The sequence below is a fragment of the Sphaerodactylus townsendi genome, linkage group LG07, assembly GCF_021028975.2.
Source record: "Sphaerodactylus townsendi isolate TG3544 linkage group LG07, MPM_Stown_v2.3, whole genome shotgun sequence".
NCBI classification, from domain to species: domain Eukaryota; kingdom Metazoa; phylum Chordata; class Lepidosauria; order Squamata; family Sphaerodactylidae; genus Sphaerodactylus; species Sphaerodactylus townsendi.
The window spans coordinates 80,715,411-80,739,151 of record NC_059431.1 but is presented as its reverse complement, the minus strand read 5'-3'; the positions used below and the strand labels follow the sequence as shown (position 1 = coordinate 80,739,151).

The 23,741-nt window shown below is 39.6% G+C and overlaps 1 protein-coding gene across 4 annotated transcripts in view; it reads right to left on the bottom strand.

Moving 5' to 3' along the window:
- Nucleotides 1-23,741, bottom strand: part of KDM4C (lysine demethylase 4C) — a 254,602-nt gene that overhangs the window by 124,169 nt on the left and 106,692 nt on the right. For all 4 annotated transcript variants that reach the window (XM_048503432.1, XM_048503429.1, XM_048503430.1 and 1 more), the window contains 3 exons: nucleotides 12,272-12,462; nucleotides 6,406-6,644; nucleotides 3,564-3,877 (listed from right to left, as the gene is read on the bottom strand). In XM_048503432.1, the coding sequence (XP_048359389.1) occupies nucleotides 3,564-3,877; nucleotides 6,406-6,644; nucleotides 12,272-12,462 (744 nt within the window). The remainder of the gene's footprint in view (nucleotides 1-3,563; nucleotides 3,878-6,405; nucleotides 6,645-12,271; nucleotides 12,463-23,741) is intronic.

Sequence of the window (23,741 nt, the reverse complement as noted above, 5' to 3'; positions counted from 1 at the left end):
AATTCCCTAAGGGAAGGGGCAGTGAGGACAGACTGGTATAATCAATAAAGCTGGCATACAGGCAGTGGTGGGATCCAAAAATTTTAATAACAGGTTCCGATGGTGGTGGGATTCAAACAGTGGCGCCGCCGCACACACGCACCTCCAGGCCCTATTGGGCAGGGAGGTTGCTTTAGTAACCCCTTCTCGGCACTCAGAAAAAATTAGTAACCACTTCTAGAGAAGTGGTGAGAACTGGTTGGATCCCACCTCTGCATACAGGTTCATGGCACAGATTTTGTTGAGATAAGCCAAATATGTGCTTAAAAGATGGGGGGGGGTGGAGGGCATGGTATATGCATAAAATTACTCTCATAAGGAATGCACATACATGTCATTAAAAAGATAAATATTTTTGAAACAAAACTAACTAGAATGAAAAGATGGTCAAAACAAAGCGCAATGAACATGACATTATTGTCAGCAAACAGAACATATCTTCATGACAAAATCCTGCCAAGCTAACACAGCCAGGTGGTACTCAGGAGAAAAAGACAGAAATAGCAGCTGTACGGGGATTCTGAAGTAAAGGACATTTCTGATCAGCATGGCTGAGAATCTCAGAGTTTGGTTTTGTCACAGAACCATCAGGGATCCAAATTTCATTTGGGAATTACTTCTCTTAAGAAAGATTCTGTGGAGCTTTGCTTAGCATGGCTGCTATCAGGCAGCCAGAAGATGAACAATTTAAGTGGGAATCCTGCTGTTCCTTTCCCTCTGTCTGGTGCTTCTGCACTTCCCATCCCTTTCAAAGAATGAGTAACAGAAGAGAATCCCTTTTGTGGCTGTTAAAATAATTCACAATTCTTAGGGAATGGTTTTATGGCCATTTTCTCCACAGAGCATACTTTAGTAAAAAGCTAGGCAATGTGAGATTTTACAAGGATAAGCAGCTCCTGAAATGGCCTTGACAACTGATGGAATGTGAGAAAACTGTATATAGCAACAGTCCTCAAACGTTGTGCCTGAAAGTGCTGAAAACCCTTCTAGAGACCTGTGTAATGATGTTACTCTGCCATTGCCCTCTCCTAACGATGCAAACTAAGTGAATAAAATTTCCAAGAGGCCTAAAGAAAAACACCCTGTGTGGAAATGGGCAACTGAAGCTCTTCTTGGCATGGTGGTAAATAACATCCTATTAAGCCTGTATGAGAGGGATAGGCAGTTGGTAGCCTGAGAAGTAAACCCTGAATCAAAGAATGTCCATCCTTCAAGGGAAAAAAAACTGCAAGGAAGGCACCTCTTACAACCATCAGCGTTAACTAAGACGAACTAAAAACTGAAACCATGAGCTCCTCCTAGCAGGACCAAACTGAATCACACAGAAAGGGGGAGGGAGAGCCTCCAAAAATGGAGTCTAAAAGGAAGTTTCCTGCAAACTCCATTTGGGGAGGTTCCCTGCCCCATTTCTTTTTTCCTGACATTCAATGGACCATTCCCTTGCTGCAATGTTAGACATGGACTGTTTAAAACACACACACACACACACACACACACACACACACACACACACACACACACACACACAGTCTTCTGTTTGTTTGGAAATGGTGGCCAGAAGAGGCCATTGGGGGAGGCTACCTCCTCACTTTATTTTTTCCTGGCATCCGATAGAACAATAGACCATTCCCTTGCTGCAATGGTAGACCTGCAACATTTAAAAACACACATACACACACACACACACAAGCCCTTCTGACTGTTCAGAAATGGTGACCAGAAGAGCAGGAAAAACTGCTCTTAGGTGAGCTAGGGCAGGCAGGAAGGGGCAACAAAACAGGATAAAAAATATGCTTCCTGCTTAGCTGTTTTGCTTCATGGGGAAAAGCAAACAACAGGAAAATTAATGTTTTGCCAGCATTTGAAAACCACGCAGCTTCTTTGCTCTGCCCCATGGTGGCTTTGGAAAAGGCAAAAACAATGCATACAGTCTACAATGAAGGAAAGGTGAGCTGGCTGTGAGACAGAATGCAAACATGTAAATGGCCAATGATTTTTCCAGTTATGCTTTTCAAGATTATCTTCTCAAATGTTGAGGACTGAGTCAATTTTCTTCATTTAATACATGCTGAGATTTCCTTAATAGTAGCAAATTTCTCATCAAGTAGTCAAATTACTAGGATTTGGTATGAATGTCCAAACTCTCCTTATTACTGAAGGTGATAAACCATCAGTGAATATTGGGTAATTGTTCCAGTCTACTATGCCAACTGTTAAGATGCTTATAAACTTGGAACTCATGAGATTGGCAGTGAGCAATATGAAATGGAATACTCTATTAGTACCCTTGAGCTGTATCACTTCCTGACACTGCTAGATTTAGCTAGTGAAGGAAACAGACATTGACCTAGAAGGATCATTGGCCTAATGCTACGCAGCTGTTTTCATGATTAAAAAATAGGATGGATTCATTAAACAACACAAGATTGCTGTGCAGAATGGCAAAGGGCTAGTTTCTTCAACAACATTCCTATAAATGCTTTTGTGCTACTACAAGACAGGCACAGCATGCAAACATATTGGGAAGTATTTGAAAACCCACTTAGGAATAGCTAAAAAGTACCCAAGTCAATGAATTAAACATAAGCTGCAATATACCATCTCACCATTGAGAAGATGTTTATTAGCACTTTATATTAAAGCAGAAGGATTGGCTTTGGGACTGTTAAATCTCCCCTCTCTGTAAAACAATGATGAGTTTGCTATTTATGTCTGTAAAAGGGCAAGTGCTGTTTTATTCTTAGCTCAAACGTATATTTCCACTCTCCTAGGAACATCTGGTATCCAAAATGGGTTGTGCGCTGCGGGTGCCAGGAGCAAATCGAGCCTCCCAACTTAGTGGATGCAGCTATGTTATTATTTCCTGGAGTCTCAGTCACATGAATATTTACAAGTTCAATGGGAAAAAAATCAGGATTAGATGGCTTTTGTCGATGTGATGATATGAACAGCACATCTATGCAGCATGGCAGCTGTCCTCAGGCCTGCCTGTTCTCTCAGCTTCAGCCACCCACCCACACCAGAAAGATAAATAATATTGGTTTAGTTCACAGGGTACTGGAAGGACCACAAAAATAACGTCTAATTATACTAAATGCTCAAAGGCACTGGAAAAATGGCATCTAATTAATATTTGGAGGGAGTTAAATTTCTTCTAGCTTGCTATAGAGAATCCTCTCCCAACCAACCAAATAATGGGGATTGATATGTACACTGCAAACAGGTCAAAGATTTCCTCTCAGACTTACCTGAAAACAAATAGTTCACCTCATAGTTGTTCTGAGGCTTGGGTGAGAGGAAGTGTGGAGTATGTTTCATACAAAAGTGTTCAGATAGAGGATGAAAATATTTAGATACAAGAATAAAACAAAAAAGTATCTAATGCCATACCAGATATTTAACAACTCCAAGATCAATTCATATACTTCTGAAGGGTTTTGTTTGTTTGTTGGGGGGGGGGGGGTCAAAAATAATGGACTTGCTCAGAATATTTTCATTCTCTCCTCCCCAAACCCTTCTCTTACTAGTGTTATTTCTCCAGGTTCCAGGCCACCCTCACTGCTTTCGACATCACTGATTTCATCTTCTGTAGACACACTGCTAGTTTCTTCTATCTCCAAACTCTCAGCTTCAGAAGAAGCATACTTTACAGCCTGCCTTGACGAAGCTGAAGATTTTAAATCTCTTTCCTTATTACAGCTAGCAAACGAAAGCAAGGTCAATGCAGATTCCTCAGGACAGGGCTGGACAAAGGCAGAGTTTTCTTTCTCCTCATCTTCAGTTTGTATTTTCTCCATTACAGGATTATGGTGAGGATATGAACTGTAGGAGTTGTGCTCTAACAAGACAAAATTTGGATTGGTTAAAAACAAAAGTTGACAGCCAATGATAAAATCATGAAATTAAAAACAACAACTTTGCTAACTACAGCATGACAAATTATTTAGAGTTCAAATTCATCAAAGCCATCAGATCAACGGAATTTTCACACAAACCTCCAGAATGAATAAAATACACTCGATATGGTGAATTGATTTTCTGGTTCTAAATGAGGAACTTTTTTCAAACATTAGAGCTCACAGGCAAGGTTTCTGAGCCAGGGTGGTGTAAAAGTATCAGACTAGGTTCTGGGAAACCCAAGTTTAAATCCCTCCTCAGCCATGGAAACTTGCTGGGTGACCTTGGGCCATTCACACAATGTCAGCCTCAACATGACAAGTATTTGGATAGGGGACTTCCAAGCAATACCAGGGGCAAAGGAAGGCAATGGCAAACCACATCTGAACACCTCTTGCTTTAACAACCTTATGAAATCACCATAGGTTAGTTGTGATTTCACGGGAAAAACACCAAGTTTTAAAAACAATTATTTGAGTACTTCTGTTAAACTACCCAAGAGCCTTACCTGAGGCTTCTCCTTTTAATGAATTTCATTCTAAAAATCTGCATAGGTAAATAATCCTCATGTAATCCTTTTAATAATTATGTCAGTTATGGCCCTAAATTAAGCATACATTAGTTGGCCTATGTAATTTGCAAGCTACTCCATGGTTTGTTGGAAAATGAATGACCAACATTGATATTACGTGGAAATAGTGAAGAAAAGAAGAGTTTGGATTTATACGCTGCTTTTCTCAACCGAAAGGAGTCTCAGAGCGACTTATAAACTCCTTCCCTGCCTCTCCCAACAACAGATACCATGTAGGGTAAGTGGAGATGAAGAGTTGTGAGAGAACAGTGACTACCCCAAGGTCACCCAGCAGGCTTCATATGTGAGAAAACAAACCTAGTTCACCAGATTGTAGTCCATTATGATATTACCGCTGTTTTAATGAAATTTAGTATGTTTTAATGTTGGAGCTTTTATGGGTTGTTGTTGTTTTTGATGATTCCACTCATGGGGACAATGGTGGAATCAAAGCCGGGTTGTTGTTGATTCCACTCATGGGGAGAATGGTGGAATCAAACCCAGTTCTCCAGATTAGAGTCTACCGCTACACCATGCTGGAGAGAGATCTGATTAATTTCTAGTATTTAGTCCATGAGGAAAAGGCTGGGTGGACCACCATCCTGGCCCTGGGGGCAGACCCACCTAAAGTAAGTGTGAACCACTGCTGCCACAAGCTGGTAGCCCTAGCTTTGTGCAAGGTGGGCAGGTAGGATATACCACCACAGGCCCTTGCCTCATGGTGAGTGAGAGTCGCTAGCCCCCACTCTGTATGAGGCAAGCAGAGCCTTTGAAATCCTGTTCTTCCTCATTCCCCCTCCCTCTCCATTGGAACAGCAAAATCCTTTTCCAGAGCTCTTTCATGCTCACAGTCCACAACTGAATGATGTCCACTTTTTGCTTCTCTGGCCCACTAGTCCTTTGTGCGTTCTGAAAGCACGACTTGACTAAACTTACACAACATGACTAAACTCAATCTAATCAAGTACTTAACTATTTTCTCTCTTTTTTAACTTGTGCGTCCCTGAGACAGGAAGCATTTGTTTCTCTACAATTTGGTTTACTTCTCCCCAGAAACACACACATACATCATTTCCTTTTCCTGACTTGAACCACTGTAGTATATACATGAAATCATACTTTAGAGCCAATGTTTAATGGGATGGATCATAACCATATGATACCACTCCACTAAGTAAAGTTTGAAGCCTTCCTCCAGCCTAAGGTTACTTCCTTCAATTCAGCAGAGCTCCACAAAGCATCTCCAAGTGCTCTACAAACAGACTGGGACATGAGAAGGTCTCAAAATTGTGAATTTGTGATGTCTTGAGAAAACTACAAAGTTCCCATTTTTAACAACTTTCAATGGGAAAAATTAAATTTTAGTTAAAAATTGAAGTTATTCAGAATTTGAAAAATAATTCATGCTTTTGTTGCATATATGATAAAAGACTAACAACTTGAAAAATACAGTTAGATAAAAACAGCCAAGAATGCAGATAATGTGCCTTTGGCATGAGCATGACAATAGTGCTCTGGGATGAATTTCTCTCCTGAAAAGTGCTCTGTAGGTCAAAAGATTTTGAAATATCTGCTTCAACCCAAACCTTCAGCAAAACATGGGATAAAAGTCTAAATCCAGAAGTAAAGCTGGTCAATAGTGAGACCTGCACCACTACACCTATATTACAATAATGTTACAGCATTATTGATGTTTAATCCTGAGGAGACAGATGGTCAGGGCTCAAATTTCTTTACATTTAATGACCTTATGGATGTATAACACCACCACGTAATATAAGAGACACTGTCTGGTCACATGGATCAACTCATGGTGTAGATTCCCACTTACAGATTTATAGGATCACACAGCACCAGCTACTTATGAAATCTATGGGAAACAATATCGCTTATCTCACCTGATACCTTTTCACTATCCAGTAAATTCTGATCCATCTGCATCCTTCTTGTGTCTTGTTCTACCCCAGATGGAACTTCTGTGTTTACCAGCTTTATTTTTTCTGATGGCTTTTCATTGACCTTGAAGCTATCCGTAGCTGCTTCCATGGCTGTGATTTCTGTACCAACCAGTACGGATGATGCCTTCTTGTCCTCTGGAGTTTTAAGCTTTTTTGATCGTGTTTTGGTATGTTGGAAGCTGTTATAAAAGATATTGCTGTCAGAACTGAATGTCTGGCTAGGATAAGATAAAATATATTCCAATATAAATGTCCCTTTCACCTGCTTAAAGAAGCTTTTAAAAACTTTACTTCATCTTTTTGTGCTGAGATAGTGTTTACAATTTATTAAACAACAGATTATCAACTGATTAAATTTAATCCCTTAATCTGCTAGTATAGTTCTTTAAAGTTAGTTATTAAATTTAAAAACTTAAAATAATTTGTTGAATCAATGTTGAAAGTTAGTAATCTAATGAAGCATTCTTTAGAATATGACAAAAAACTAACTTGTACATTAATGCAAATTCCCGTTTTTGTTAAATGTTAATAATGCTGCCCAAATTCCTAAACATATAAGATATTTTGACTGATTATTGTTCTGCAGTCTCATTTATCCCAGAAAAGCTGTTATTTTCAACAGCTGTTAATACAGCTTTCACAATAGCAACCAAGATCTGAATTACAGTAAATCATAATACATATCCAATTCATAATATAGATAGTAATATTCTTACCGATCCTACTGTTTATTTAAATCCTTTATAAACTACTTGTACACCACAAAGGCACTCAAGATGGCTACAGAGGCATAGGGTGAGAAAATGGTGCCTGGGGCAATATGGCCCCCGCAGCCCCGTCCGTACCCCCATGGCTCCTCCCCCTTACCTTTCTCTGCCAGCAAAGGAGCTGGCTGAAAAAAAGCTTAAGAAGTTTCAACAGTCATATGCTGCCAAGGTTGCTGACAATGGCTGCACTGCTTCCTGTTTTAACCTGTTATTTCTTCCGTGGTCATCACCAACTGGCAGCTTGAGGTTTCTGCTATCAGTAACCAGGCTGTCAGCACCATTTGTCGTCCCCTGATTAGACTACACCAAATGCAAGGAATCTATATTCAATGAGTTTGTGTCCTTGTTTTATGCAAACCAAAGACTGGTTCTTGCTGCTGGTGTAATGCAATTACCATCCTGGTAAAAGTGCTTCATTACCAAGACAGTACCAGCACACCATGCAACCCAGTACAGAAACATTATCACCTTACTAATTTCCTCGAGTTGGTATTTCAGTATTTCTACTGGGAAGGTATATTATTCCCAGAACCAAAATCATCATATTTTTCCTTGACACATTACAGCAGAGGTGAAACTGAACAAATATTTTATCTTCATTTGGGGGATGCACATCTCCTGCTGTGGTTGCACTCATGCCAACTCTACTAATTAAATAGCATGGAAATGCATCCACCAGTTTAGCACAGTGAATAAATGCAGTGCATGTATCCATCTGATAAAACTTTCAACTTAATTACTATAATGTCTTCATTTTTAATTTTAACTTTTAAATTGGCTATTCAGATAAATAAGGGTTGTACTGACAAGGAAATAATTTCTCAGCCAAGTGCAAATGGCAGTTGTATAATAAAGATGCCAAGCTCGATGGCAACGTAAGAGCATCACTGAACAGTTATGTGACACATATATTAAAAATGAAAGTTCTCAAGTTGAAAATGGCATAGACATATTTGGACAGAAAATTAAATGCTATACATTTGTTTAAAGAAGATCCCTAACTACAGTCTTTAAAAAAATAAATCAGGAAGCAAGAAGTACACCAAAACGGAAAAATCCACAATAGTTTGTACCATAAAACTTAATTCAGTATTCTCTGCTTAGTTTTTGCAAAGCTGTCCATTTTCCAGATATACAATTTACAAAGGAAAAACACGAAAGGACTTCAGTGCCAATGACTGAGTCACTCCAAAAGCCTCTTCAGATGGCAATATAGCAGGGGTCCCCAACACAGTATCTGTGGGAGCCATGGCACAAGGTGACACCTTTTCTGGTGCCTGAAAAATGTTTTAGGAACCTCCACCCCTATCTACCCCTTGACACCCTCTCCAACCCCTAGCCACCCCTTCCCTTCCACTCCTAGCCACTCCTTCCCACTTCCGCACCCCTAGAAATTCACTTGTCACTTTCTCCAATCCCTACCCACCCTCCCTCACCCATAGCTCAGCTTGTTCTAAGAGGTGGAACATGATATCTAAGTGATCAACTGGTAGAGGTGGTTGGCTTAGAGCAGGGGTCGGCAACCTTTAACACCCAAAGAGCCATTTGGACCCATTTTCCACAGAAAAGAAAACACTTGGAGCCGCAAATACTTTTTTACAATTAAAATGAAGATAACACTATATATATTACCTTTACACTTTGTAGAAACAATTATAGTGTGTTATGAAATCCATGAAGTGCTACATCACCATCATCAGCCAATCAGGCAGCTGGGGCAGGAAAGCAGGAAATGGGATAGCTGTCTAGGGCTGTGCCTCTCTAGGAACAGGAACTCTTTCCCATTAACCCTTAGGGCAACCCCAAAGGAGACTGAGAGGACCCAAGCCATGCGGAGCCGCAGTACAAGGACGAAAGAGCCGCATGCGGCTCTGGAGCCGCAGGTTGCAGACCCCTGGCTTAGAGGGAGATGGGTCAAATATACACAGAACTGAAAAGTGCTGGGAGAAGTCTTGCTCAGTGCACACCTGTTGTCATCTGCACCAGCAAATCTCTGCCTATGCAAATTGAGGGGGAACCATGGATGCAGACACATTGTACGATAAAATTACCCACAAGAATCAAGTTCCTATATTAATGGGACCACCTGCAAAACTGGCCTATTCTCTTCTCTGCAGTTCTGCTCAGGAGTAGTTGCTGCACTTTCACAAGTCAGGTGAGTTTCTGTCAAAGAAAGTTGAATGGGCTGGAGGGGGAGGGGGGCATGACAATCCATGATGCCAACCACAGATGTGGGCAAAACGCATTTGTTTATTTGATCATTTATTTATTTGGTCACTTATTTATTAGGTCATTTTTTTGTTTGTCAGTTAGTCTTGTGTGCTGCCTTTCTCCAGCAAACCTTCTGAAGTCCCTGAAGGTTCAGTGACTGGAGTGGGGAGAAGCTTGCTTCCTCTCTAAAGTGTTGATTTGAGAACTGTTAAGTGAGGCACTTGGAGGGGGCGGGCTAAATTTCAGTTCTTGCCCTGGGCTCCATTTTCAATAGATACATCCCGGGTTATCTATGCATGAAGGTTACTCTTAACTCAGGTTTTAACTAAAGCTGCCAACTAAGAGCTGAAGCATTCCTGGAGATGTTGGTGGTGGAGCCTGGAGAATGACCTCCATGCCACATAATGGCATAGAACAGAGGAGCCAACCTTTTAAAGCCTGCAGTCACTTTTGGAATTGTGGGCACAACCCACACAAAAGAGCTTTAAATACACTGTTCATTGTGAAGAAATGCTCACAGAATACATTATACAAGAATATTAAAGTCTCTACATAGTAAAAAAAATGTATATCAAGACTCTATGTCTACAATAGTAGGACAAACAGAAAATAGAAAAGGCACTTTTTTTCTTGGAGGACAGCCAATATAGTGAAATGGTTTATAGTGATAAATTAATAATAGTTTAAGAGTATGGCTATTCAAAAATATGATTCAGAAAATATCTAGTATCAAGACGTAGGTAAGGGGGGGTTCTCGGGAGATTGCAGAGAAGCTGAATGAATTCTTTGCATCTGTCTTCACCCAAGAGGAGGTGAGGAACATTCCTGCACCTGAACCAAGCTTCTTAAAAGGTGAATCCGAGGAACTAGTGAAGATAGTGGTAGACAAGGAAGAAGTTCTGGCAGCCATTGATAAACTAAATGCTACCAAATCCCCTGGCCCAGATTGCATTCATCCAAGAGTTCTTAAAGAGCTCAAGCATGAAATTGCTGATCTTCTCACTTTAATATGCAACTTATCCCTGAAATCTGCCTCCATCCCGGAAGACTGGAAGATGGCCAGTGTCACACCAATCTTTAAGAAAGGGTCTAGGGGGAACCCAGGAAATTACAGGCCAGTCAGTTTGACATCTGTTCCTGGTAAATTAGTAGAATCTATCATTAAAGATAAAATTATTAAACATGTAGAAAAACAAGACCTGCTGAGGAAGAGTCAGCATGGCTTTTGCAGAGGCAAGTCTTGTCTTACAAGGGGGAACGAGTGGACATTGTCTACTTGGATTTCCAAAAGGCTTTTGACAAAGTTCCTCACCAAAACTCAGCAATGAAGGAATAAGAGGGGAAGTCCTCCTATGGATTAAAAACTAGTTGAGGAACAGGAAACAAAGGGTGGGTATAAATGGGAAGTTCTCACAATGGAGAGATGTAGGGAGTGGTGTCCCCCAAGGATCTGTTTTGGGACCAGTGCTCTTTAACTTATTCATAAATGACCTGGAAGTAGGGGTGGGTAGCGTGGTGGCCAACTTTGCAGATGATACCAAATTATGTAGGGTGGTGAGAACCACAAAGGATTGCGAAGAGCTCCAAGCGGACCTTTATAAAATAGGTGAGTGGGCTAAGAAATGGCAAATGCAGTTCAATGTAGCAAAATGCAAAGTGATGCACATAGGGGCAAAAAATCCAAACTTTACATACACACTACAAGGGTCAGTGCTATCAGATCTAAAGATACCCTGACAGTTTGGTGCTGCTAGCTTAACCATTGCACCCCTGACAGCAGGAACCCCCTAATTTCCCCAGATTCCCCTTTTAAATTCACCCCCTTCGGCATGGATTTAAAGGGAGAATCTGGGCTCCCTAGTTTAAACACCATTGAAACTGATGTTGTTTGGGGGTGGATTCCAGTATCACAGCGGCCACCCATGGGGGGGGGCGCAAAACTCTGATTTTGCACCGGGCTCCATTTTCCCTAGCTACGCCTCTGCCTGGAGGAAAGGGCAGAAGGAACTGCTGGCTGGGAGCCCATCCGGTGGGGGGGAGCAAGGGGCGGGGCAGGAGAGTTTGTCATCCCTGGCCTCTAAGTTTAATGTGAATGAATCAGATTAATTTAGAATTGATTGAAAGAGTCTCATAAGACACAAAAAAGATTCCAGAATTTGCCCAATTGTGAAAAAGCCAAAATACATAAAAAACAAAACAATATTTTGGATTACTAACTGCAAAAATCTGCATTGACAATTAGCATTAGGTTTTCAGTGAGACAATTCAAATCCACGTAAATATCCAGGTACTGGCAGGAACATTTCAACATTCTGCCAACTAGGTATCTGACTCTGTGCAGGACTCTGGCCAGAGGCTACAGAATTCTCAAGACTACATAAACAAGTAAAGATTTTGCAGCATTTGAAAGTTTTTTCTTGCAATATTCACAAATTAGCTTTTTTCCCAACTGTCCCCAATGATGTCTTTTTGAGCTCAGAACCAAACCATGATTCAGTAAAAAAATAAAGAAAATAAAGAAAAAGAACAAATATAATATTAATGCTCAGAGCTCCACATATATAAGCTGCAGTAATACATTCTCATTAAACTTTTAAAAATGAATACATTTCTTCAATTAGTATTATCATTACGAAATATGACTCTCTTGCCCTCAAGCTCAGTGCTAGGTTTTAAGGAGACACGAATTAACTGTGACTAAAATAAATGAACAACTCAAATAAAATGGATGGAAGAGAGGTGGGAGTATACCTGTAAAGCATAAAAAAGAATGGAAATCACAGCATATTTCATTTAAACTAAATCGGGCACAAAACATTCATTACCACCTGGATGATCTCTTCGTTTTCCTTCTTCTCTGCAACCAGGCCTTTATCTCAGGTGTCATTTCAGGGGTGGGTTTTGTATGATCAATGGTGTATAAATCTTTTCCTTGTTTCCACAGATGGTATCTGTCAGGCTGGAATTTCTTCACAAAAACATCCATTGATATTGTTACCATGTCTTTCCTACAGGTACACTGAGAATTAAAGGAAATTGATATGTTAAAACAGATGTATATGCAACAGGAAAATCCAAATTCAACCATCAAAGTACTCCACACACCATTTACTCAACTATCACATTTACTTTGAAATTTACTAGGGCTCATTGCAGGAGGGGAGAGGCACATAAGATGCCATGCAGTGGACTTCCTCTTTTCCTCCTGTAGTAATAGCTCACATATAAGATGTAAAGAATGCAAAGAGGAATAGCAGCCACCATTATTGCCCATTGAGAAGGAATAGGTGAGCAGCAGCAGCAGTTGCTACTTCTAACTAAAATCACTAATCACCCACCTACTTAAAGTGGGTGAGGGAACGTACTAACTAGTTCATGTAATCTATTCTTCTGTGTAATGTTGGCTGTGGAGATATCCTCAGCCAAGGGCATCTTACATTAAGGGGCATGGTTACAGAGCCCTGAAGTATTAATCCATAAACCCCAGCTTTGGTAGCTGCCACAAGTTCCTTCCTCTATTCAAACAGCCAAAAACCAAGGGGCAAGCTTCCAATCTTCCTGGGATTACATTTAAGAAAGTCCCCCTTGCAAGGTAGACAATCTGCTGAGTGAGTTTTACAAAACAAATTAACCTGGTAGATGTAGCCACAAGTGCCTAGATTCACACCACCACAAAATATAATTAAAGGAATTTATTAAAACTTATTATCAAGAGAACAAAACAGTGAGGATTAAAATAATAAAACCTACACCAGGAAGGACTCACTACACCAGCATTTCCCAACCTTTTCGATGTCACAGTACCCTTGACCTTGCTCTTCATATCAGGGTACTTGTGGGTGATACACCCCTACCACTCCCACCCCTTCCCCTCCCAGAGCGCCTGCTTGCCACCCCCAGAGGTATATCTAGGGGAAATGGAGCCCGGGGCAAAATTTGAGTTTTCCTTGTTCCAGGTCTGTGGCTTGGAGATCGGAGAGGTGTGACTTGAGGTAAGTTGGAAAGTGAGGATAGGGGAGGGTGGGGAGGAGGGACTGGGGATGGCAGGAGGGTTGAAAAAGAAGGCTTGGAGTGGCAGATTGAGAGAGGGTGGAACAGAGAGGCTTGAGGTGGGGAAGGATTAAAAGGTGTGGGTATAGGTGAGGGAGGATGGAACAGAGAGGCTTGAGGTGGGGGAGGGTGGAAAGGTGAGGGTTCTGGTGGGGCTGGGTGGCAAGATGAGGCTTGGGGCAGGGGCAGAGGCGTACCAGGGGAAATGGCACCCAGTGTGCCCCCACCCAGTGCCCCCCACCCCCCAGCACTCCCATCAGAGGCTGGGATGGGAGCCTGCCATGGGCCACCCCTTGGTCTGGTCCTGCCAGGCTGACCGGGACCACCACCACCCTCCCCCACTGAGGGGCAGCCCATGACAGACTGCTCCTTCAGCTGGCAGAGGCTGGGCCAGGGGCCTGCTGCAGGCCACCCTCCTCTGCCAGCTGAAGGAGCAACCTGGCGGGGCTGGTCCAAGCCAAGGGGTGGAGGAGAGGTGGGAGCAGAGAGGAAAGGGAGGGGGCCAGTAGTATTTTAGCGGTACCCCTGGGAGGTGCTCACATCACTGTAGGGTACCGCTGAAAAAGCTGGGGATTGCTGCACTACATTGTAAAATAGCATTGGTTCAAAAGACAAGATTCAAAATTCAAGAAACAGAATTCAAGATGTTGCAATTCCAGCCGTAATTCTTCAGCTTCCAAAGGGCACTCTATTCAGAGCATCAATAAGTATTTCTAGCCCTTAGGTTACAGATTCCCAAGTTGTCAAGGAGTCATGTTGGAAGGCACCAAGAGCACACTTCTCAAAGTCAAAATAATGGGTTAAGTACCAAGGAGCTCAATAGCTAGGCTGAAAATCTAAAACTTTATGGGCATTGTCCAATCAAATCCATGCCTAAGCGTAAGCGTAAGATAGCAAGGTAGGATTTAACTGTAGTCATAAACTTCCCCTTAGTCAAGATGACATAGCAATAATTTAATCAGTTTCATTAATTTAAATGCGGCACCATAGTCCGGTGACCATGAAGACCCGAGGAGTCAAGCTTGAAAGAATGTTTCACTCCCAGACCTGGGTCTGTTATTTTGCATCGCAAGCACAGCATAATTAAATTCCATTAGTTAAACAATGCTGTATTGTGACCAGTATATATGGCTGGACTGCTAACATGGAGAGGATTATGAAGCCCCAAGCACTTAGGGACAACTCTACAATGGGCTACATGGCTGCCAAGAAGCACCTGGAAATCAACGCTGATCATTCCATCATTGAGACTTTGAGGCAAAAGGCAGAAGCAGACAAGAATGACAAATCTGTGAAGGACCTGGTCATGTTACTGTACAAGACAGCTCTCCTCTCTTCCAGCTTCAGTCTAGAGAATCCTCTGACACATGCCAACTGTATTTATCGAATGATCAAACTTGGTCTGGGCACTTATGAAGATGATACTGCTACAAAAGAAACTAGCCCTGCAGTTGCTGAAGAGATGCCCCCACTTGAAGGTGATGATGACACATCACGTATGGAAGAAGTGGATTAAATGACTGACTAGGGTGATCTTGCCAGTATGCATTCACCACCACCACCACAACCATCACCACCACCACTGGAAGGCAGTGCTGAATGCCGCGCCAGAGCCCCAGGGTTCCTGGCAGTGGCACTAGCACAGTGGGGGTGTGATCAGAGGAGAAGCTGACGTTAGTTGGCTCCCTCTTGGCCTCTGGTGGCCAATATGTTGGACTTAAGCTGCCCTTTTGGGAAGCATAAGTCCACTGGGGCCAGTAGATACTTCTCAGCAGTGGGGAGGCTTTTTGACTTTTCAAGCCTTTCCATACCACGGGGGAAGCCTCTCTGGGGCTCATGAATGGGGTTGTAAGTGGTTTTTCAATAAATATTCACTTCACTGAAATGGTTAGTTTTCAGCACAGTTCTAAGCATGTCACAACTTTTGAATGTGTTTTTAAAATACATGGATAACAGCCTTCTCATAAAACTAGTCTCCAAAGTCTCCTTGTCATAACTGATCAGAAACCTAAGCAAGCATTCCAGACATATTCTGTCATGCTGGTGTTCCAAAGAGAGGATCTCACACGAGAAATTAGTTTAGCAATGAGTAGTGGGCAGATTAGCCATGATATTTTCCATGGGTACCTATACATACATGCCAGAGCATCAACATTTCATGTGATTTGTACTTGTTATCATAATATGCTGATTTAAATTCCATTGTCTTCTATTTCTCCCATGCCTTTTTTAAACTACCCTGCTTTTTTCAGTTACGTACATTTTGAATTTCCCCTCCCTGTCTTTAGTGTTCCTTCTGGATTAGGTTTTATTCATTTATAAAACAATCTAGAATTACTTTTCCTACTTTCAAAAATTATGCTTCCAAAATTTTTGCCACTAAACTCTGGTGAGCATACAACAATCATGCAAATCATTCCAAACCATTCACTGAAGCCACTTGTACAATCACACACAGACAATATCCAGGAGCTTTTTGCTCTGGGTGACACTTACCAAATAATTTTTATTCTAGTGTGATAATAGACTACCTTTCTAATGATATTTATTTCAAGTTTATGTTTTTTCTTTTAATAAAAAATCTATGTTTCTAGAACCTAGATTATACATTTTGGGAACAATTATGAGTATGTCTACAAACAAATAAATCCCAATTTATTTTAGGGGGCTTACTACCAGGAAGATGTTTTTTAAGAACTGCAGCCATTTAGTGTCACTAAACGCAGTCCTGACATTTTTCTTACAGAGACTAGATTCCAATAATCCATGTGTACATATGGTCAAACATTTCCAGACATCAAGGGGGTTCTACAGTTTTATCCTGCAACTGTACCTTCTCTAGTTGCCTTGAATGCCATCCCATAAGATATTTTTAAATAACACTTTTTTGGGTGCCAAGCCACATTTTTGGGTGCCAAAACACATTCAATAAAAGCCTAAAATGTTTTGGCATGAGCATAAAAGATCTCCATGTGACCCTCTGGCTCAGATTCCCACAATTTATGTTTGATAGAAGCACATATGCATTTGTGCAACAATCTCTTAAGTAGCTTGGAGTGAAATGACATTAAAATGCTGACACTGTATTAAAAGGTTTGTAACAAATACTATTGGAAGAAATGCCATTATCCATTGAAGGTCAACATTTTTAATCTGGAAAAATTACATAATTTAGTTTTTGGACAGTACTGTCACCATTTTGGTTCAAAATATATTTTGAAATATAATCCTTTCAGGCAGGCAAGCAAATTTAAAAGTATGAAATACAAAGTGTCTTTCATGCCAGAATGAGAATGCATGAATAATAATATCTGTGAAATTCAGTTTATACAAGCCATCTTCATTCTCCTCTGGAGAAATAAGGGTAAATATTCAGCTAGATGTATGTTAAACATTGATGTGTGGAACAGGAAGATCTGCGGATTTTGTATTTGATGCAGACCACTCAAAATACATATCATAAACAGGGCTAAAAGATTTTGGCACTGAGAAACGAATTCTCAATTAACTAATGAATCAAAGCTTTTACTGAAGAATAAAAGTTAGGAGTCGGATGCAATTATTGCTAAAGCTGCAAAGAGAATGTTGGGCTAAAGATTCCTTCATTTATAGCCAGCTGGTGTTTCACAGTAACCAAGAAAGTACAAAAGATATACTTCTTGTTACAGGGGCTGTAACAGAGAGACTGTAACACTTCCCATATTACCCACGGAAAGAACATTTGACAGGCACTTCTTGTACGTGGCAAGGATTTAGAGCATGCAGTAACAATAGCCATTCTTCCTTAGCAGAATCAGGGAGTGATATATTTTTACACCGACCTTCTGGCAACTTGTAGGCAATGCTGCAGAAACCTTTGATATCACTTATCCATTTGTACAAGCTTCAATAAAACAAGTGTTCTTTTGGTACAAAATCTTGAAAAGTACACTCTGTTCGCTGACACAGCCAGTCACACAAAAAAAGAAAGGAAAATATTCCGTTTGCCATTTATTTTAGGATTTTCCTCTAAGATTTGAAAGATTAGGCCTGTTTCAGGAACAAAAAATGCTAATATACCACTCTGTGATGATGGTGCAGAAGATAAATTTTTAAAATGAGGTTGTCAACATAATATCTTATCAGTTGTTTCTATAATAAGAGGGCAGAAGCAAATACATCTTGCACTAACTAATAAATATTTACTAATTCTATCCATTTACAATATTGGTTTTTCATGAAAATGATGGGAACAGAAAGAGATGAAAATAAGGGGGTGATTGTACCAGTTACAGCCTTGTAGAAGATAAATAAAGGAAGAGAAGAAGGGAGTATCTTGAAAGAATTTTAGTTGTTAATTAGCAAAAGAGAAAGTAATTTTAAGTAATTTTAACTAAGTGAAAGGTTTCATTATCATGTTATAAGTACAGCCCATGCAAGGACTGCATAAATAATGAATGAAGTGGAGGTAGAATTCTCCCAAAGACAGCAGACTTGGATGGATATTTGCAGGAGGCCCCAGAATGTGGAATGTGGGTGGAGCAGAAAGCAGAGTCAACTCTGCAGGGGCGGGGGGAGAAACTTAGAAATTGTATATAAGAATTTTACTAGTTGTCATTGTGGCCTGGCTTTGGAAACAGATTCCCCAGCTCCCAGCTTTTTAGTTTGCATAGAATAAACAACTGCTTGATTTTCATGACTTGGTTGATTATTGGTTTCCACATGCCAAGTAATGGATCTTAGATCGTTGTGCTCAACAAAGATTAACTGAAAATAAAGACAAGCTTATTAGTGCAATTATTTATTCTTAGTGGTGGGGGCTATAGGAATGTGAGCTCTCTTGCACTCATAATTCTTGCATAATACAATAACAATCCTCGTGCACAAAGTACAGGAGTGGCTAGGTTTAACTCCCATCATCTGTGTTCTTTGTTATTGTTCAAAAATAGACCCACCCAGCTTTACACATGAACAGTTAGAATAATCTGTAAAGATTATGCTATTTATTTATTTATTTATTGGATTTCTAGACCACTCTTCCCCTTTTAGGCTCAGGGCAGCTTACAACAATGATCCATTGAAGTTCAAATCAAATTTCAATCATTAAATACCAATTACAAAAACTCTGGCACCAAAAACTTCAAAATTAAGAATGGAACTAATAGGCAAGACTTCAGTAGCCACATAAAATGGGAAAAATGTGAGGGAGAAGGAGGGAAAGGGAGAGGAGACCAGTGAAATGGAACACTGTTGATGGCCTCAACCAAAGGCCGGGCGAAACAGCTCTGTCCTACAGGCCCTGCAAAACTGTGATAAATCCCACACAGCCTGGATCTCATCAGACAGAACATTCTACCTGGCCCTGGTTCAGGACAGCTGGATAACCTTAAGGCCAGGGACCCTCTAACTTTCTTGATTGCCATGTATCTGCCTCACCTTGTTCTTCAAGTAAGAATTTTAACTGTCCATAAAAAGAGTCATTTTTACCCTACTACCTAAAATTTGGCAGTGAGCATCCCTTGGATAACAGGTACAATCACAAAGAAATTTCATTCCACTTGGATGGAGTGTGGGAAGTTATATATAAAATGAAATCCAAGAAAAACAAAAAATGGATAGAATAAAGAAAACAAACATCTAACACCACAATTCCAAAGCTTAAAATTAAAACAAGCAAGAAAAAATTGTTCTAATCCCCAATCGTAACAAATTTATCAATAAAGAGAAATGTGAAGATGAATAAATGTAACAAAAAAAATTATCCAGCTAGGGCAGGGGAAACTTTTCAGTTCTGTCATCCAGAAAAAACAAGACTCTTCCTAAATAGATGCTATTGGGCTCCTACTCCTTATTGGAGAAGCATGTTGTTGTTCAATGACCTATGGGAATACACCTTAAATATGTGTTTGAACCAATAAGGAAATTTATTAATATTTTTGAATTTTTATGCAATTATAGGGACCAAAAGGAAATGAATGTTATATTTAAACTGTTACCACTGAGGGCAATGCAAATGAAATGGTTATCTTCAGCAGGATCAAACTCAAACCTAAGACATCCAACCATAATTTCATCACATCTACAAGCATCTCCAGTTAGCAAGCATTCTCTCTCTCTCTCTCTCTCTCTCTCCTCTCTCTCTCTAGTCTATGTATCTTCTCAACATTAACTACTTTGTACAATATTCTTTGCTACTACCAGCACCTGAAAATCATTACTTTTTCATGTTCTCATATCTGCTATCAAAAATGCAAGCAATCATCAACATGTCAAAAAAGCCTACTTTTAGTAAAAATGAACTCTATCTGAACAGCTAAAAATAAAATAAAGGTATGCAGGTATATATGTAAACTAGGGATGTGAATTCAGATATACCGAACCAGGAAAAAAAGAATAAGCCATTTCAGCGTTTTTTGGTGAAAAAAGAGGCACCATTTCAATGGAGCCAAAAAGAAAAATCTTCTTCTAAAAAATAAAAAAATGGCTTTTTCCAGACTTTTCAGGTCTATTATACTGAGGAGAATCTTTGTGGGGCTCTAGGGAGGCAGTTTTATGAGGTAGCTTCAGGTAATTCTCCATAGAAGAACTACCAAGATTGGTAAAAATTGGATTAGTGGGTCCAATTTTATGGAGCCCCATTTTTCTCCATTGGAAACAATAGAAAGGGGAAATCTCTTTGGAGCATCATAAAACTGAACCATGTCACCCAATCTTTACAAAACATGTGAGTTTATATAAGGAGAGTCACTTGAAGCTCAGTTGAAAATTATGTAGCTATACCCTAAACCCACCCCAGTCCCACAGAGATTCCACAGGGGTTAACAGACCCAATTTTTTTATATTTAAAAAAGCTTTAAAAACCATACTGATCGGAGGATTCAATTTTTTTTCAGATTTTCTGAAAAATTTCATGTCCATTAAACATGAACTTGAAAAATACAAAAAAAAATTGCGTGTGCACCTCTCATGTTGACATAGCCATAATAAAGAAAGAAAAATGTATATCTGGAACTTAAATAGAGGAAACCCCATTTGGAAGACCTCTGTCAAAGGAGAAAATATAGTTTTGGTTCACCACAGTTTTCCATCAAAAACTACATGTTATATTTTCAAAAGGTGAAAGCTATTCTTCTTATTCCCTTAAAACACAAGCCTCAACAATTAAAACAATCTTGCATTGTAAATGCTGGCTCATGGATGTTGTCTGGTGAGTTCAAATTCTTTCCACTTGAAATTCTCTGCATACAAAACAAGTTTCAAATTTCATTAAAGTTAACTAGACATAAATGCCTTCAGGTAGAAAAGTATAATTTACTACAAGGCTCTCTATTGTTTGGGATATGGAATTCTGGATGCAAATACTAAATAATAAAAAGAATATTCATGAAACAAACAGGATGACTCTGACACACATATCTCCTCTCAACAGATCCTTTCAAATTCTGACATGAACCAACATAGGCCAATTTCTTGTTAAGTGCATTGAAGGGCAATTTCAATCACAAATAAACACCTTTTCAATGTCATAAGTGAGAAGATATTTGAACAGTTGTTCTTCCTGTGAGTAGAAAAAAGGTACAGTCTGTGAACAGGAGCAGACATTTCAGAGTTTTTCACTTCCCCCTTTCATTCCTGTAAAGACTGCCAGTATATCTTATCCTTCCTGTTTGTCTTCCCCACCCATACTATGGCAGAGTGGCCACTTCATTTGGTTATTTTCTCCTATTATGTGCCACTTCCACAATCAAACATTTTCTTGGCATTGTAAAAACACATTTTCAGGTTTTTCAAACTGATTTAAAAATCAGAGTAGAGGAGCATGGGTAATTTTACAACTGACACAACGACTTGCAAGTGCTGAGAACAATCCAGTTCTGACAAGGGAGAGAAGATGTTTCATGCTTGACACATGCTTGACAACATGGGCAGCACAGTATTAACATGTCCTGCTGAAAGCTGGAAGACCAAAGTTTAGATTCTATGAAAAAGTATGTGCAAGGAATTGATGAAGCATATCTTCCCTTCTTTCCCCTTCTTCCAGCAATGGCCTCATGCCCTGAAAGCCTTCTGTAAGGGTTGAAGCAGTCTCATGAGCAAAATGGACATTGCAGGAACAGATGCTGCTTCTATTATTTCAGAGAGTTTTATGCAACTATTTTTCACATTTCAGGGGGTTTTTTTGCAAACCTTGAGCTTTTCTCCAATTTGTAAAAAAAACCCTGGCTTATATGTTACCAGCACCAGCTTCTACATTTAAGTACTCACAGATGGAACCACGATCAGAATTATATTTAATGACACACATACTGTACACTATTGATATTAATGTAAGGTTCACTCTTCTTTAGCCAACTTATGGATTTTGGAGTACTGGAAAAAGAGCTGAAGGTCAGCCAAATAACCCTATAGCACTTTTCTGACACATCTCTTACTTCATCATTTCAGATCTGGAAAATAGTGATGTGTTCAGTTTTGACCCCAAACTTTAATCTCAAATCATTTTCATCCTGAACAAATCGATGTATTATTATTTTCAAAGGATTTGCAGAAGACCTCTAGAGTTTAGCCTTCTCTCTTTTCTAATTATAGTCATGTTCTCATATTCTGCAGAAGAAAGGGTAGAAAGTAATAGTGTGTATTTTTAATGCAATGCTATTTCACAATCTGTTTTTTAAAAGAAACATAATTTTAACTGAAGTATTTCCAGTACTTTCCTGAAGCCCATTTAGTTATTTATTTCAAAATATGAACTCCATTTTAAGAGATGTCATTGTCAAAATGCATTCATTTGATGACCAATATCAGAAACTACAGAATCTAGAAAGTCACTTGTTTTCAACAGATCAGCACTCTTCGTGCTTCAAACTGACTGGCTCCCTCAAAATTGACAAAATGTAGACAAATTTGTAGTTGACTAAAAATAACCATTAACAAATTTCATTTTAAATAACAGGATCAACTATTTTTAAAAATTCTAGCAAAAGTCTATTGAGTTTTGCAGTCCTACCTTACTTATTTCACTACTTTATTCACAGATCTAAACACTTGCACATTTAAAAAATACCACTGTAACAACTAATATTTTATATCCACTAAACATTTGATTCAGCTTCTTTCATTGCTTCTTATTAAGTCACAGAATCTTCTAGATAAACCTCTGCCCACGTTAAATGTGAGATAACGGGCACATACTGCTGTTAAGCATACCAGTTCTGTGTGAATCTCAGCACTGGCTTTCAGAGTTGCACTATATCTTAACATGAAGGTAACTGATAAGATTGAGCAAAATGTTTTGTATGGTATGCAAGTTATTTTAGTCATTAAATGGCCATTAATCACTCAGGATGTCAAAAAAGGTTTTTTAAAAGAATACCAATGGTACAAAATGCATCCTATTTCAACGATGCATTCATTTCTCTCACTCACAGATTTCTAAGGGGATATTTTTAGACATATTTGCTCTTATCTGAAATCAGCCATAAATAAACCAGCTGATATCAGTTCAGTATTTTGGCAAGCAGTAAAGACCATTCTAAGACAATTCTATCTCCCTCTGTGCAATTGGATTTCTGATGCCAGAAGAGACATCTGTACACAATATCCAGTAACAAAAAAGAACAGCTATTAATATAGATGTGTAAAAACAAAATCATGATGTGACAGCCTTTTATGTACATCCTGAAAAGTGGCTCCCTGTTATGGTCTATTCAATGTCAAGAAAGAAATATAAAGAAATATGTACTAGCCTTCAGAACAGAACCTTGGAAACTTGCCATGAAGGTCCCTTCTACTCTGAAATAAGGAGGGCATCTTGAAGTTTACATGTTTCCCACTGGCTGCTCAGGGAAGCAGGACCAAAATGTTCCCCTTCCCGTCTCCTAGGTAAGAAATTTCTGGCTCGATTTAAATACTCTCTGAGCTAACAAGTAGAACAGGTGGGAAAAACAGTAAACGTAGGACAGTAACAAGAACAGGTTAAACAATACTGATACAGTGAAAAGGTATTGACAATAACCAAATAACTAGTGTCAAGGAAGGAGATGAACCAAGTCTTCTTCCCTTTTATATCCTCTAATCATTTAATCATTGTCATTGTGCCTAATTCCTTTCCTGCTCATTTCTGCCACATGACAAAATCTTATCAAATCCACTACTTCTTCACTCTTTGGGTAGGCAAGATGCCCTCCTGACCTTAGCACAGAAGGAACCCACACAGTACGTTTCCAGGGTTCTTTTCTCATTCTGCATTCTGAGAAGGGCATCTTGAAG